The 14,737-nt window shown below is 40.3% G+C and overlaps 1 protein-coding gene across 1 annotated transcript in view; it reads left to right on the top strand.

The window, feature by feature from the left end:
- The window catches only part of BLM (BLM RecQ like helicase), an 82,918-nt gene that overhangs the window by 23,972 nt on the left and 44,209 nt on the right, over positions 1 to 14,737 (top strand). The window contains exons 9-11 of the mRNA XM_027773563.1: positions 2,141 to 2,254; positions 4,354 to 4,452; positions 5,037 to 5,185. Coding sequence (XP_027629364.1) covers positions 2,141 to 2,254; positions 4,354 to 4,452; positions 5,037 to 5,185 — 362 coding nt within the window. The remainder of the gene's footprint in view (positions 1 to 2,140; positions 2,255 to 4,353; positions 4,453 to 5,036; positions 5,186 to 14,737) is intronic.

Here is a 14,737-nt window from a genome sequence, read left to right as displayed (position 1 = left end):
GTTGTATAGTTAAGTTCAAGTCTTTGAAAATTCTAATACAAATATAGGGAACCAGCAGTTGGCATAATGGCTATGTCGCTGGACTCCCATGTAATCAACCGCGGTTTTGAGTCCTGGACTCGGTGGCTTAAACTCAGGCCGGGCGTGTTTGCATGCCTGCCTGAGATCCCAAGAGGAGAAGGGATTGTAGCATGGCCATCCCCCTGGGGGATGATTTCTTGCTTTCAGTCTCCTCTGTCTTTCTGGCGCGCGCACACACACCCTATAGCAAAAATCTCTCAAAAAAAAAAGAAAGAAAATTCTAATACAAATCATTTTAATCTGATTTTATTCTTCAAGAATATGTTTTAGGGGAACCAGCAGTTAGCATAATGGCTATGTCACTGGACTCCCACGTAGTCGACCGCAGTTCATGTTCCAGACCCAGTGGCTTAAAACTCACGCCGGGCGCGTGTGCGTGCGTGCCCAAGATCCCGAGAGGAGAATGGAGGAGAAGGGATTGCGGTGTGACCATCCCCCCTGGGGGGTGATTTCTCGCTTTCTGTCTCTATGTCTCTCTCTGTCTGTCTGGCGAGCGCATGCACCCTATTATGAAAACTTCTCAAAAAAAACAAACAAACAAACAAAAAAGAATATGTTTTAGTAAGAACTTTTAACCTATAGTTTGTTGGTGGTTTTTTTTTTTTTTTGGTAATATAAAAGGGTTTCTTTTTTTACTACTACCAATCTACCAATTCAGCATAGTTCTCTTTTCTATATATTTTAAAATGCATACACATGCGTGTGCCCACACACATATGTCTTTTCTTCATGGCCGACTTTAAGGAATATGAATGCATTTTACTAAATTCTTTATAATGTGATCAAACAGAACTCTTTTTAGTGTTATGAGTCACTTCCCCTCAATAAGACCACTGGCTTGATTTTTCTTCCAAAGAATGTCTTGAAAGACAACTTTTAGTTGTCATTGATCAACCATCAGTGATGTTATAGCCCTTTCTTTGTCATTTTACATTAGAACCCTCATGATGCATTTATTTTTTAAAAAATGTAGCCATAAGTTAGGAGTGGAATCTTCTTGAATGCCAAATTCATGTTTATCTTATTTACAAATATGAAAGCAAAGCAAGTAAAGGAAAGGAAGTGAGCATCCAGAAGAATAGTTTGCGTTGCATTATTCTTTTTTTGGAGAGGTTTTCGCTATAGCGCACGTGCGTTCACCAGACAGACAGACAGAGACAGAGAGACAGAAAGCGAGAAATCACCCCCCAGGGGGGATGGTGACGCCGCAGTCCCTTCTCCTCCATTCTCCTCTCAGGATCTCGGGCATGCACGCACACGTGCCTGGCGTGAGTTCTAAGCCACCATGTCTGGGATGCTAATCGCGGTCGACTACTTGGGAATCCAGCAACATAGCCATTATGCTAAGTGCTGGTTCCCTCCTTCATTCTTCTCTCGGGATCACGCATACACACACACACACACACACACACACACATGCCTGGTGTGAGTTTAAGCCATTGGACCCAGGACTCAAACCCCGGTTGAGTGATGTAGCCATTATGCCATTTGCTGGTCCCAAGAAAGGACTTTTTAAAATACATATCTGTTCTATTTTATTCATTCTCATTGTTTTATTTTATTATTATTATTTTAAAATTTGGTCAGAGAGACAGAGGAAGAAAGAGAAAGTGAGAAAGCAAGCCACTAGGTTTGGGACTCAAACTGTAGTCAGCCATGTGGAGTCCAGCTGCCTTAACCACCACGCCACCTGCCAGCCCCAAGAAAGGTCTTTTTAAAAATATGTACTAAGGTGCCAGGAGGTGGAGGGGTGGTTAAGGGCACTGGCCTCCTACATAGCTGACCATGGTTCAAGTCTGGCAGCTTGCTTTCTTACTTTCTCTCTGTCTTTCTCTCTGTCCCTCTCTGGTCAAATTAAAATAAATAAATAAATGGTAAAATTAAATAATTCTTTTTAAAAATGTAGTAATTATTTTTTATTATTTGTTATATTGAGATATGTATTTCCTTCAAAAGTTTTAATGAATAACTTATAAAATACTTATAAATCTGGAGATGAATTAAACATCCTAAGTTGAGCTAATGTACAAAATTTAAATTGTTAACTTTTTGTACTTAGATTCCAGCTACATATCTGACAGGTGATAAGACTGACTCTGAAGCTACAAATATTTATCTCCAATTATCAAAAAAAGACCCAATTATAAAGCTTCTTTATGTTACTCCAGAAAAGGTTTGTATTGATATTATTTTTTAAATTCCATGTTAAAAACCAGTCGAATGTATATATTTTTAAATGTTGATATAATTTTTGATGTGTACTAGAGATTCCTGCATAATTTTCTTCCAGAAACTCAAGGATATCATTTCACTGTAATTGTTTATTGTTTTTTCTCTATTTTTTCCTGAAAATTTTGATTTGGAGTAAGTTGTTGACATATCTTTTAACCCTAAATATTTCATTGTGTATTTTCTAAAAAGAAAATCTTTTCTGTAGCCTTGGTATAGTTAATATAATCAGGACATGTACAACTATTTCTTAATCTTTAAACCTTATTCCAATTTTATCATGTCCCAGTAGTGTCCTTAACCATAAAAGAAAATCCCAGATCATGGCCTGCATACAGTTGTCCTGTGTTCTTAATTTCTTTTTGAAGAGGTTTTTGCCATAGGGCACGTGTGTTCGCCAGAAGGACAGAGACAGACAGACAGAAAGCGAGAAATCACCTCCTGGGGGGGATGGCCACGCCGCAATCCCTTCTCCTTCATTCTCCTCTTAGGATGTTGGGCACGCATGCACTCCCACGCGGCGTCAGTTTAAGCTGCCAGATCCAGGACTCGAACCGCGGTTGACTTCATTGGAGTCAAGCAACATAGCCATTACGCCAACTTCTAGTCCCCTTAATTTCTTTTAATCTCACTAGTTTCTACTTTGTCTTTCATGATTTTGACATTTTTACAGAGTAAAGGCCAGTTGCTTTGAGAGTTGTCCCTCATTTGGCCTTTATCTTATGTTTCCTCCTGATTAGATTCACGTTACTTATTTTGGCAGGAATATCACAGAAGTGGTGATATGTTCTCGCCTATCCTACTAGGAGGCACTAGACGTTGGTTCATTCCATTGCTGGTATTAGTGGACTGATTGCTTGGTTATGGTGGTGTCTGCCAGGCTTTTCCACTGAAAAGTTATGTCTCTTTTTTTTTTTCCTTTCGTAATAAAGAGGTACCCTCATCAGGGTCTTACCATGCCATGGTACTCCTCCCCGGTTTCCAGCCAGCCAGGAAATTACCCGCAATCAAATCTTCTAGGAAAAAGAAAAAGAATGATGAACCACTACAGTAAAATGTTACCATTTGAGGTTTCCAGGTGAAAGTTTTACAGGAATTCTTTGTACTATACTGTACATCAAAAATTGTGTCAACATTTAAAAATTTTGTGGGTGTGCCTGTTGTATTCAGGTTAACCTGGGATCTGAACTTGAGGCCTTCCCATGTGGCTCCAGAATTGTGCAATAGCACCTTACCACCTACACCACCGCAGCTGAATCTTTTTGTCCTTTGTAATTAGTAGATATCCTATTGGTGGGGTACTTTGAGACTATGTAACTATGCTGTTTCTCATCAGACTTTTACCCACACGTTTCAGCATCCATTGATGATTCTTCCCCAAATGAGTTATTATAATAGATGCCAGCTTAGGATTTTTCTAATGTAGTTGGTGGCATTGTACTATAAGGAAGGACTTTCTTCCCACTTATTCCACACACTTATTTATATCAATATGAACTTACAGATTCTTAGCTTATTTGGTCGATTACAGTCAATTATCATTATGTATTTTGTTGTTCTAATTGTCTTAGATTTCACACAAAAAAGCTCCATCATGCTGACTTTCCATATCCTTTTGGCTTACCCTGTGATAATGTGGGTGTTAAATGTGCTCCTTGCTGCTGGGTTACCATTGCTTCTAGGCAATATTATAAACAGACTTAGGAAATAATGTATGTGGATTTGTGCTTTCTGCCATAGAACATTGCATACACTTACATCTGTTACCAATGTAAATATGTGGTGGCCTTCAGATATATTAAGGCAGAAAAAGGGTTTAGAAATACTGACCTAATAAATAAACTGTTTCCTGAATGTGGTTGAACATTCTGAAATGTCTGATTTAGTATGTTCTGTTACTTCTGCTGTTCTCTTCATAGATTGAAATAAGAACCAATTTTATGGAGATTTTAATACAACTTAAATTGGAATGTAATTTAAAGACAAAATCATTAAGTCGATGTATTTTAATGTTTTTAAATATCTAAAACATTTGTGGTCTAGGTGTGTGCCAGTAACAGACTGATTTCTACTCTGGAGAATCTCTATGAGAGGCAACTCTTGGCGCGTTTTGTTATTGATGAAGCACATTGTGTCAGTCAGGTAAATACTATTTTTATGTACCATAGTACAACAGGATCTAAGAACGTTCATTAAAAAAAATAGAATTAAAGTACAAGTTTATTTTGAAAAAAGAAATTTGCAATACGTGTGTGTGTGTGTGTGTTTTTTTTTTGGAGAGGTTTTTGCTATAGGGCACATGCACTCGCCAGACAGACAGAGAGAGACATAGAGACAGAAAGCAAGAAATCACCCCCCCAGAGGGGATGGTCATGCTGCAATCCCTTCTCCTCCATTCTCCTCTCGGGATCTTGGGCACGCACGCACACGCGCCCGGCGTGAGTTTTAAGCCACCGGGTCCGGGACGTGAACCGCAGTCGACTATGTGGGAGTCCAGCGACATAGCCATTACGCTAATTGCTGGTTCCCTGTGTGTGTTTTGTAATAGGCATTTTTAACAAATTTTTTAAAAACCCATCATACATTTTTGGAACTTAAGAAAAACCCAAACTGAGTGGACTGTTCTATTTTACTGAAGAATAATGTAGTTCTTAATTTGTTGATCAGTTGGATTTTTATATCAGAAAGATCCAAATAGTCTGAAAACTATTTTTTTTTCCAACTAGTGGGGACATGATTTTCGTCAGGATTACAGAAGAATGAATATGCTTCGCCAGAAGTTTCCTTCTGTTCCAGTGATGGCACTTACTGCCACAGCTAATCCAAGGGTACAAAAGGACATCCTTACTCAGCTGAAAATTCTCAGACCTCAGGTGTAAGTTGTTGAAAGTCATGTATTGGGGCAGACAGTGGCATAGTTCTTAAGGTAGCTGGATCCCACATGGCAGACTGTGTGGTTTAAGTCCCAGACCTGATGACTTGAAAAATATACCATATACATGTGCATATGTGCCCAAAATCCCAAAAGGAGGGGGAGCTGGAGGAGGGGGTGCAGTGTGGCCGTTCCTCATGGGCATTGCTTTCTCACTTTTTCTCTCCCTGTCTCTGGCTAGCACATGTGCCCTCTAGCAAAAATTAAAAAGAAAAATGACGGCCAGCAGGTGGTGTGGAGATTAAGGGGCTGGGCTCCCACGTGGCCAGCTGTGGTTCAAGTCCCAGACCTGACAGCTTACGTTCTCACTTCCTCTCTCTTTCTCTCTCTCTGGTGAGCACATGTGCCCTGCAGCAAATTAAAAAATAATAATGATAAATTAAAAATAAATAATTCTCTTTTAAAAAAAGGAAAGAAAAATGAAAATCTTGTATTTAAAAACACTAGGGCCAGCAGAAATATAGACGTATGCACATTAGAATCATCTGTAGAGCTCTGAAAATTCTAGTGCTCAGAGTCATACCTGAGGCCAGCTAAATCAGAACATTTGAGACTAGGAGCTGGCCTTTTGTTTGTTTGTTTATTTGTTTGTTTAAATTTCCCTAAGTAATTCCACTGTGCAGCAAAGTTTGGGAATCAACATCCTAGGGCTTTCTTCACTTACTGAAATTAGAACTCTATCCCAGTACCTACTCTGGAAGTAGGGGTAAAGTGTACACCGTATCTGTTGACTCTAGTATAGTCCAGTAATCAGTTAGCTTTTATTTATCTAATTTTGATCTCTCACCTCAGAGTAAACTTTATGAGGTGAATGGATGACCCTGCTTTGCCATTTTCTCTAAAGTCCCAATTATGTCCAGGATGTTAAAAATGGTCCAAATACGGGACCAGCAGTTAGCATAATGACTATGTCGCTGGACTCCCATGTAGTCGACCGCAGTTCAAGTCCTGGACCTGGAGGCTTAAACTCACACTAGACATGTATGCGTGTGTGCCCAAGATCCCGAGAGGAGAATGGCGGAGAAGGGATTGCAACTTGGCCATCCCCCTACCACCCCTGGGGGGATGATTTCTCACTTTCTGTCTCTCTGTCTTTCTCTGTCTTTCTGGTGAGCACCCTATAGCAAAAACCTCTCCAAAAAAAAAAGGGTCCAAAGACTGTGTGCAGTAAAACAGCCCTTTTACTTTGTTTTCATCTCAAATGCTTTTTGTTGCCCCCAAATCTATAATTATTTAGTAACAAAAACTACTCTAGGGACCAGCAGGTGGTGTGGAGTTTAGGGTACAGTATCCCACAGGGCTGATTGTGCAGTTCAAGTTCAAGTCTGGACCCAGTGGCTTCAACACAACACTAGGTGTACATGTGTGCCCAAAAGCCCAAGAAGAGACTGACATGGCCTCCCCCTCTCCCGTCACTGCAGGGAGTGTTTTCTCATTTTCTCTCTCTCTGGTGAGTTATGTGCTCTATAGTAAAACAAACAAACAAACAAACAAAATTACTATAAAGAAATATCCTCCGGTCTCAGATCCCTGGGTTGGCCTGAAAACATGCCACATGTATATGTGTGTACTCAGGACCCTGATGAGCTGGAGGGCTCAGGAGAGAGGATCACAGTGTAGTAAGATTCTATCAAAGTTGCTTTTTTTTCTCTCTGTCGTGTATATGCACATTCTCTCTATCGTGAATAAAATAGCTTTAAAATATATATATTCCTTTGGCCAGCAGGTGCCATAGTGATTAAGGCACTGGATCCCACATGGCCAACTGCATGGTTCAAGTCCCAGACCTCACAGCTAGGCAGGTGTGCATATGTGCTCAAAAATTCCAAGAATACAATGGGAGAGAAGGGATTGTGGTTTGGCCATTTTCCCTGTCCCCCTGGAGGGTGATTTCTCATTTTTCTTCTCCCTATGTCTTTCTCTAGTGCACCTACCTGATAGCAAACATGAAATGTGTGTGTGTGTGTTTTGATATATATATATATATATATATACACATATATATATATGTATATATGTATATATGTGTGTGTATTGTGCTTCTTCCTGAGTTTATGGAGACAGATGTATTCTTTAGTAGGTTCATTCATTTGGCTAATATGTTTTGAACATTTCTTGTATACCAAGGTTAATTTTTTTTTTACTTCTGGTTTATTAGTAAACACTTTGAGTTTGAAATGTAAATATTACCGTGAGTCTGACTTTGTGGGATAGTCCATAGAGTACTGATCTGCAGTGCTAGAAGCCACATAGCTGACTGAGGCTCAGACCCCTGGCCTGGTCAACTTGAAACACAACAGGTAGCTGATAGATTGGAGAAAGGGGATCATGGTGTGACCAGACCCTGTTGAAGGTGTTTCTCTCTCTTTTTCTCTCCTCCTTTTTTTTTTTTTTAATTTATTTCTCAGTCTCATATGCATTCTCTTCCAAGAATAAAAAGGGATAAAATATAAATGTAGTGTACCTGAAGAATAATGACTAAACAGGATATAGGGGTGAATTTTTAGAGCAGTTTTTGTTCATTTGAAAATAAAGACAGATTGGCTCTATAAATATTGTCAGCAATAAAAACAACAACCTTATCTCGCAGAAGGTTAGGAGAACTGAAAGTTCTGTTTAAAGGCTATGAAGAGGTTCATTAGATTAAGATAGCTGCAAAGACCTTTGCAGTTTAAACTGGTATCTGAATGATCTGATCTAAAACAGTGAATTCAAGTACTTTCAGTTTTTTTGTTTTTTTTTTGAGAGAGAGAGAGGGAGAGAGAAATTTTTGCTATAGGGTGTGTTTGCTCGCAGGAGAGACAGAACGCAAGAAATCCCCTCCTGGGGGAATTGCCATGCCACAATCCCTTCTCTATTCTCTCAGGATTTTGGGTATGAGTTTTAAGCTGCAGGTCCAGGAGTTGAACCGTGGTCAACTATGTGGGAGTCCAGTGACATAACCATTATGCCTTCTGTTGGTCTCCCAGTTTTAGACTTTAAGTTATTTGGGTCCAGCCTAAAATATTTTGTTGCTAATAGCACCTTTTTATTTTAAAAGAATTATTTATTTAATTTCATACATTCATTAATTTATTTTAATTTGACCAGAGGGACAGAGAGAGAGAGGGAAAGTGAGAAAGCAAGCTACCAGGTCCAGGACTCAAACTGTGGTCAGCCATGTGGGAGTGTCTAGCACCTTAACCACCACACCACCTGCTGGTCTCGCTAATAGCACTTTTTATATAGCACTGATGGTCACACTTGAGTACAAGAATTTTAGAGCCCTCAGAATTTTGTGTGTGTAATCCTAAAATTTGAAATGGAATGCTTTAGTTGAATCTTACTTGCAGAGGAGTGTTTGTGTAAGATTTGTGAGAAAAAATATTTTGTTTCCATATTGATATGTGTTATAATACTATATTTAAAATGCTCAAGCCAGCCTGTGGTCTGGTGGTTAGTGACTAGATCCTGCATGACCACTGTGTGTAGTTCAAGTCCTATATCCAGTGGCTTGAAAAACATGCCAAGCATGTGCATGCCCAAAATCCTGAAAAGAGAGACAAATGGAGGAGGGATTGTCTAGTGACCATGCCCCATGGGGAGTGCATTTTTGCTTCTGCTCTCTCTCTCTGTCTCTTTTTCTCTCTGTCTCTCTCTCCAGTGAGCACACGCATCCTCTGACCTCCCCCCAAAAAAAGTCCTGTTATATATGATGTTCTAATAAATAACATATGTGCAAGAAATTTGCTTCTACATTGCTACATTGATCTATGAAAATTTTTTCTTTTTCCTAATAGGTACTTGGTTTTAGCTTTTTTCCATCAGCTTATACCAAATGTAGTTTACTATTCTTTTATGTCAGTTCTATTAATTGCTAAATTCTCCTAATTAAAATAAATTATATAGGGACCAACAGGTGGTTTGCTGGTTAAGGCAATGGACACTCCCACATGGCTGACCACTGTTCAAGTCCTGGACCTGATGGCTTGCTTTCTCATTTTCCCATACTCACTCTCTCTCTCTGGTCAAATTTTTAAAAAAGAAAAATGAATGAATAAATAAAATTAAATAAATAATTCTTTTTTGGGGGGGGGTTCGCTATAGGGCACGTGCACTCTCCGAAAAGACAAGAGAGAGACAAAGAGACAGAAAGCGAGAAATCACCACCCAGGGGAGATGGCCATGCTGCAATCCCTTCTCCTCCATTCTCCTCTTGGGACCCTGGGCACACACACACACACCAGGTCCAGGATTCGAACTGCAGTTGACTACATGGGAGTCCAGAGAGTAGCCATTACGCCATCTGCTGGTCCTTAAATAAATAATTCTTGAAAAAAATAAATAAGTTATATAAATGCTCTTTATCTTCTGCATAACTTTAAGTATAGGACTCTTGATTTATGCTTGAATAAATAATAAACATTTATTTAGAGGCAGACACTTTCAATCTCTTTTCCTTGTACTATGGGGAGGCGATCTGTCTGGGAAAGTAAGACTGTACATATTCAAACTCTAATATGTCTAGACTCTAGCCTTGTGTGTAATTGGTACTCAGTAAGAATGGATAAATGAAACATATGGAGGAATTTTGTTAAATATGAGTAAAATGTGAAAATCTGGATAAGCCTCTTTAATTTTTTTTTTTTTGAGAGATTTTCGCTATAGGGCGCATGCGCTCGCCAGACAGACAGAGAGAGACAGAGAGACAGAAAGCGAGAAATCACCCCCTGGGGATGGTCACGCCGCAATCCCTTCTCTTCTCAGGATCCTGGGCACGCACGCACACGCGCCCGGCGTGAGTTTTAAGCCACCGGGTCCGGGACGCGAACCGCGGTCGAAGTCCAGCGACATAGCCCTTACGCTAACTGCTGGTTGCCAAGCCTCTTTAATTCTTAATATATTGGTTACTTCTCTGCGTTGGGGATGTATTAATCACTTAGCAGAAGTATAGTAGAAGTTTTTTTTTTATTATTATTTTATTTAATTTTATTCATCATTCGTTTGACCAGAGAGAGTGAGAGATAGAAAGTGAAAAAGCAAGCCACCAGGTCCAGGATTCAAACTGCAGTCAGCCATGTAGGAGTCCAGAGCTTAACCACCATGCCACCTGCCAGCCCCATATTGTAGAAGATTTTAAGGAACACTTTCTTGTGCACTTGTTCCTGATCTTTTCTACTGGTAGTCATCCCCTTGTTTGAATTAAATTTGCCCAGCTGCTGCTATGTCTTGGCCCTGGTGATGTCAGGTATCCTTAGGGTTGAAGCCAAAGCTTCTACAGTCCTCTGTGGGAAGTACAAGGGTGAATAATAAAACAAGGCTTTATCTACTCCCTTAAGACCTTAAACTATAGACTGAGAAAGAGCAAAGAGAAGCAAAAGGTTAGCTATAATAGTAACTAACACTTACATACCTAGCCTGTACAATATACCAGGCACCGTTTGTTTTATTTTTGCTTTTTTTTTTTTTTTTTTTTTTTGGTTTTGCATTGTGTGTGTAGTAACTCACTTATCCACACAAAAGCTTTGGATTTTTTGTTTTGTTTTGTTTTGTTTTTGTCATAGGACATGTGAGCTGGCTAGAGACAGAGAGGGAAAGTGAGAAATCACCCCCCCCCCCCCCCCCCCCGCAAGAAGGGCCATCTACACGTCCCTTTTCCATTTTCCTCTTGGGATTTTGAACATATACACACACACACACACACACACACACACACACACACACCCCACATGATTTTCAGGTCTCTAGGTCCAGAACTTGAACCATGGTTGGCCATGTGGCCATGATTCAGCTCCTGTAACCACCATGCCACCTGCTGGCCCCCATTCACACAAAAGTTTTATGAGGTAGGTACTCCTATTCTTCCCATTCTATGATTGAGGAAACTGAGGCACAAAGAGATTAAGTAACTTGCATATGGTCACACATCTAGCAAGAGTTGGAATGAGGTGTTAAACCTCAGCAATATGGTTTCAGAACCCTTTGAAGACTATACCAAATTGCAAAGAAAAGTAGTGATTAGAGACATAAATTTTGATTGCAGGAACTCAGAAAGGCAAAAATAACTAAGCCCAAAGTTAACATATAACTGTTTGTGAGGAGGAGCCAGATATAATTTTGTAAAAGAAGCGGGTGTTGTAGGATGAATGGGGTTTTGTTTTGTTTTGTTTTGTTTTATGATAGAGTACTTGAGTGAGCAAGTAACAGAGAGAGAGACGTACTCCCGCGTACCAGGATACTGGGCACACATGCCAACCAGACCAGGAACTTGGATCAGCGTGTGGCTTCCAATTTTAAAGTCCAATACACTCCCAACTATACCACAGAGGCTACGCTGAAAGGTGGTTTTTCAAAAAAGCTTTAACAACTGGGACCAGCAGTTAGTGTAATGGCTATGTTGCTGGACTTCCATGTAGTCGACCGCGGTTCAAGTTCCGGACCTGGTGTATATGTGTGCCCAAGATCTCAAGAGGAAAAGGAGGAGAAAGGATTGCGGTGTGGCAGTCCCCCCAGGGGGGGAGGTGATTTCTTGCTTTCTGTTGCTCTGTCTCTCTCTGTCTGTCTGGTGAGTGCACATGCCCTATAGCAAAAAAATCTCTCAAAAAAAAAAGACTTTAACAGCTGTTTTGGGATATAACTTATATACCACAAAGTTCACCTGTTTAAAGTATGTGATACAATGTGCTTTTTTAGTTTGTTCACAGGGTTGTGCAGCCATCAACACCATTTCATTTTAGAACATTTTTGTCTTCCTTAATAGAAACTCCATATCCATTAGCAGTCAATTCCCACTTGCCCTTATCCTGCAGTCCTAGGCTTCCTGTCTCCGTAGAGCTTTCCTTATTCTGGCATTACATATAAACATAATCATTACAATATATGACCATTTGTGACACTTCTTCCTCTGAGCACAATGTTTTCAAGGTTCATGTTACAGCATGTATTAGTACTTCATCCCTTTTATTTTTAAAGATTCTGTTTTATGGATGCTACCCTCTGTTTTATTTATCTATCCACCACATGGTAGCTGTTTGAGCTGTTTACTTTTTTTTTTTAGGCCATTAAGAATAATGCCACCATGAGTATTTGTGAATAAATGTGCAGACACATGCTTTCATTTCTCTTGGGTATATACCTACGTGTAGAATTGCTAGGTCTTATGGTAACTGTATGATTAACCTTTTGAAGAACTACTAAGCTGTTTTCCAAAGCACCTGTACCACTTTGCATTACCTTTAGCAGTGTGGGAGGGTCCCATTTTCTCCATATTCTTACAAATACTTGTTAATGTCTGTCTTTTTGGTTATATCCATGTGAAATGGTAGATGAATGCATTTTAACACACAAAGAATAAGAATTCCGGGCTGACATTCCTGGCATGAAGGTACAGATCAGACCTTGCACATGGTGAATAATTGATTGGATGAATGGAGAAACAGAAAAGGAATGACCCTGGAATCGCAGTTTGAAGCCAGGTCTTGGAGACCTGGTTCAGGAGACCCTTATCATGATGGTAATATGTTTGGATTTTCTTCTGCAGGCACTTTGACCTAGGAAGTGCTCCATCTGAACTGGTTGGCTGAATGATAGCTCTTGCAGTGGGATAGAAGAGAGTGGGAGGACAGTTTAGAGGCAGACCAACTCCTTTAGGGGCCTGTTGCAGTCATACAGGAGAGAGATGATGGTGATGGTAACAGTAGAAGAGGAAGGAAGGGGCAGAATCGGGGGGGCCAGCAGCTGGCATATTGGCTGTCACTGGACTCTCATATAGTCAACCACAGTTTGAGTCCTGGACTTGGTGGCTTAAACTCACACACCAGGCATGTGTGCATGCCTGCCCAAGATCCCAAGAGGAGAATGGAGGAGAGGGGATTGCGGCATGGCCATCCCCCCTGGGGGGTGATTTCTCCCTTTCTGTCTCTGTCTCTGTCTCTGTCTTTCTGGCGAGCACATGTACCCTGTAGCAAAAACCTCTCCAAAAAAAATTAGGAAAGGGGTAGAAGAGAACCAACAGGACTGGCAACTGCCTAGGATGAGAAAAGCAGGCACAGTTGCAGTTTACACTAGTTTCTGGGGCAGGGGACTAGTACCATTGACCATAAGTACAAATGTAGGATGAAGGAAGGTTGAGATCAGGTGATGGATAAAGAATTTAATTTTAGATGTATGGTATTTGGGATTTTTATAAAAGAAGTTTTTGCCTTCGGGCACATGTACTCACCAGAGAGAGGGAGAGACAGAGACAGTGAGAGGGAAAGTGAGAAATCACCCCCCAGGTGGGATGGCCACGCCGCAGTCCTTTCTCCGTTTTTCTCCTGGGACCTTGGGCACACACACACATATGTGCCCAAGATGATTTTGAAACCACCAACTACAGGACTTGAACCACAGTCAGCTCTGTGGGAGTCCAGCGACATAACCGCTGTGCCATCTGCTGGTCCCAGTATTTGGAATATTTAAAAGATGAGTGGAGGTGACCTAGACAGCAATCTTCAAATTTACTTTGGTCACTGGTATATACCTCCTGAAAGAATCTTGGAAAACTGTGTATCACTCGTACTTTTTTTTTATTTATAAGAGAGATTTTTGCCATAGGGTGTGTGCACTTGCTGGGGAGACAAGACAGAGACAGAGACCAAAAACAATAAGAAATCATCCCCCAGAGGGATGACAACCCCCCAATTCCTTTTCCTCTGCGCTCCTCTTGGAATTTTGGGCATGCACATACATGGGCCTGGGACTCAAACTACGGTCAACTTTGTGGGAATCCAGCTACGTAACCATTATGCCACCTGCTGATCCCTCATTTGTACATTTTTTAACTTGACACCAAAAGATTTTTAGTATAAGTTTGTCTAGAGAATGTGATCTCTTGCAAATATCAACATTTTTAAAAAGAATTATTTATTTAACTTTATTATTATTATTTATTTTTATAGGTCATGTGTGCTAGAAGGAGAGAGAGGGAGAGAGAAAGTGAGAAATCCAACTGCTAGGTCTGGGACTAGAACCACAGTTGGCCATGAGGGAGTTTAGTGTTGTAACCACCACACCACTTGCCAGCCCTGTAAATATCAACATTTTAAAACAAAATTGTTGCCTAACCCTTTAAAATGTATCTAGTGGAATCAAATACACCAATTTTGTATCCACTAGTATCTGTTTATAAAATTCTGAAATTTCTTAACTCTAACAGTCAGATATTTTATATTTTCCCCTCTGAACTCAAGTATACTACCTTTTTATTTCCTCCACAGAATTTCATGCTAATATATTTTTATGCACGAGATCCTTTTGCTTACTGTATTATACTTCTCTGCAAGAAGAATAGGATATAAGTTGAAATTTGTTTTTTAGGTTGGAAGTTGCATGTGAGCCCAGGTTTAATTCCCAGGCCAACCTGAACATGCTGGATGCAGTTGCATGGGCCTGTAGGCCAAGCTATTGGGGAGGCTGGGGCAGGCGAGTCATATAGCAAGACTGTCAAAAATTCCTACCTGTCTCTCTCCTTTTTCT

Source organism: Tupaia chinensis, unplaced genomic scaffold (assembly GCF_000334495.1).
Source record: "Tupaia chinensis unplaced genomic scaffold, TupChi_1.0 Scaffold000359_1, whole genome shotgun sequence".
In the NCBI taxonomy this organism is placed as follows: Eukaryota; Metazoa; Chordata; class Mammalia; order Scandentia; family Tupaiidae; genus Tupaia; species Tupaia belangeri.
This window is presented reverse-complemented; position numbering and strand designations above follow the sequence as displayed.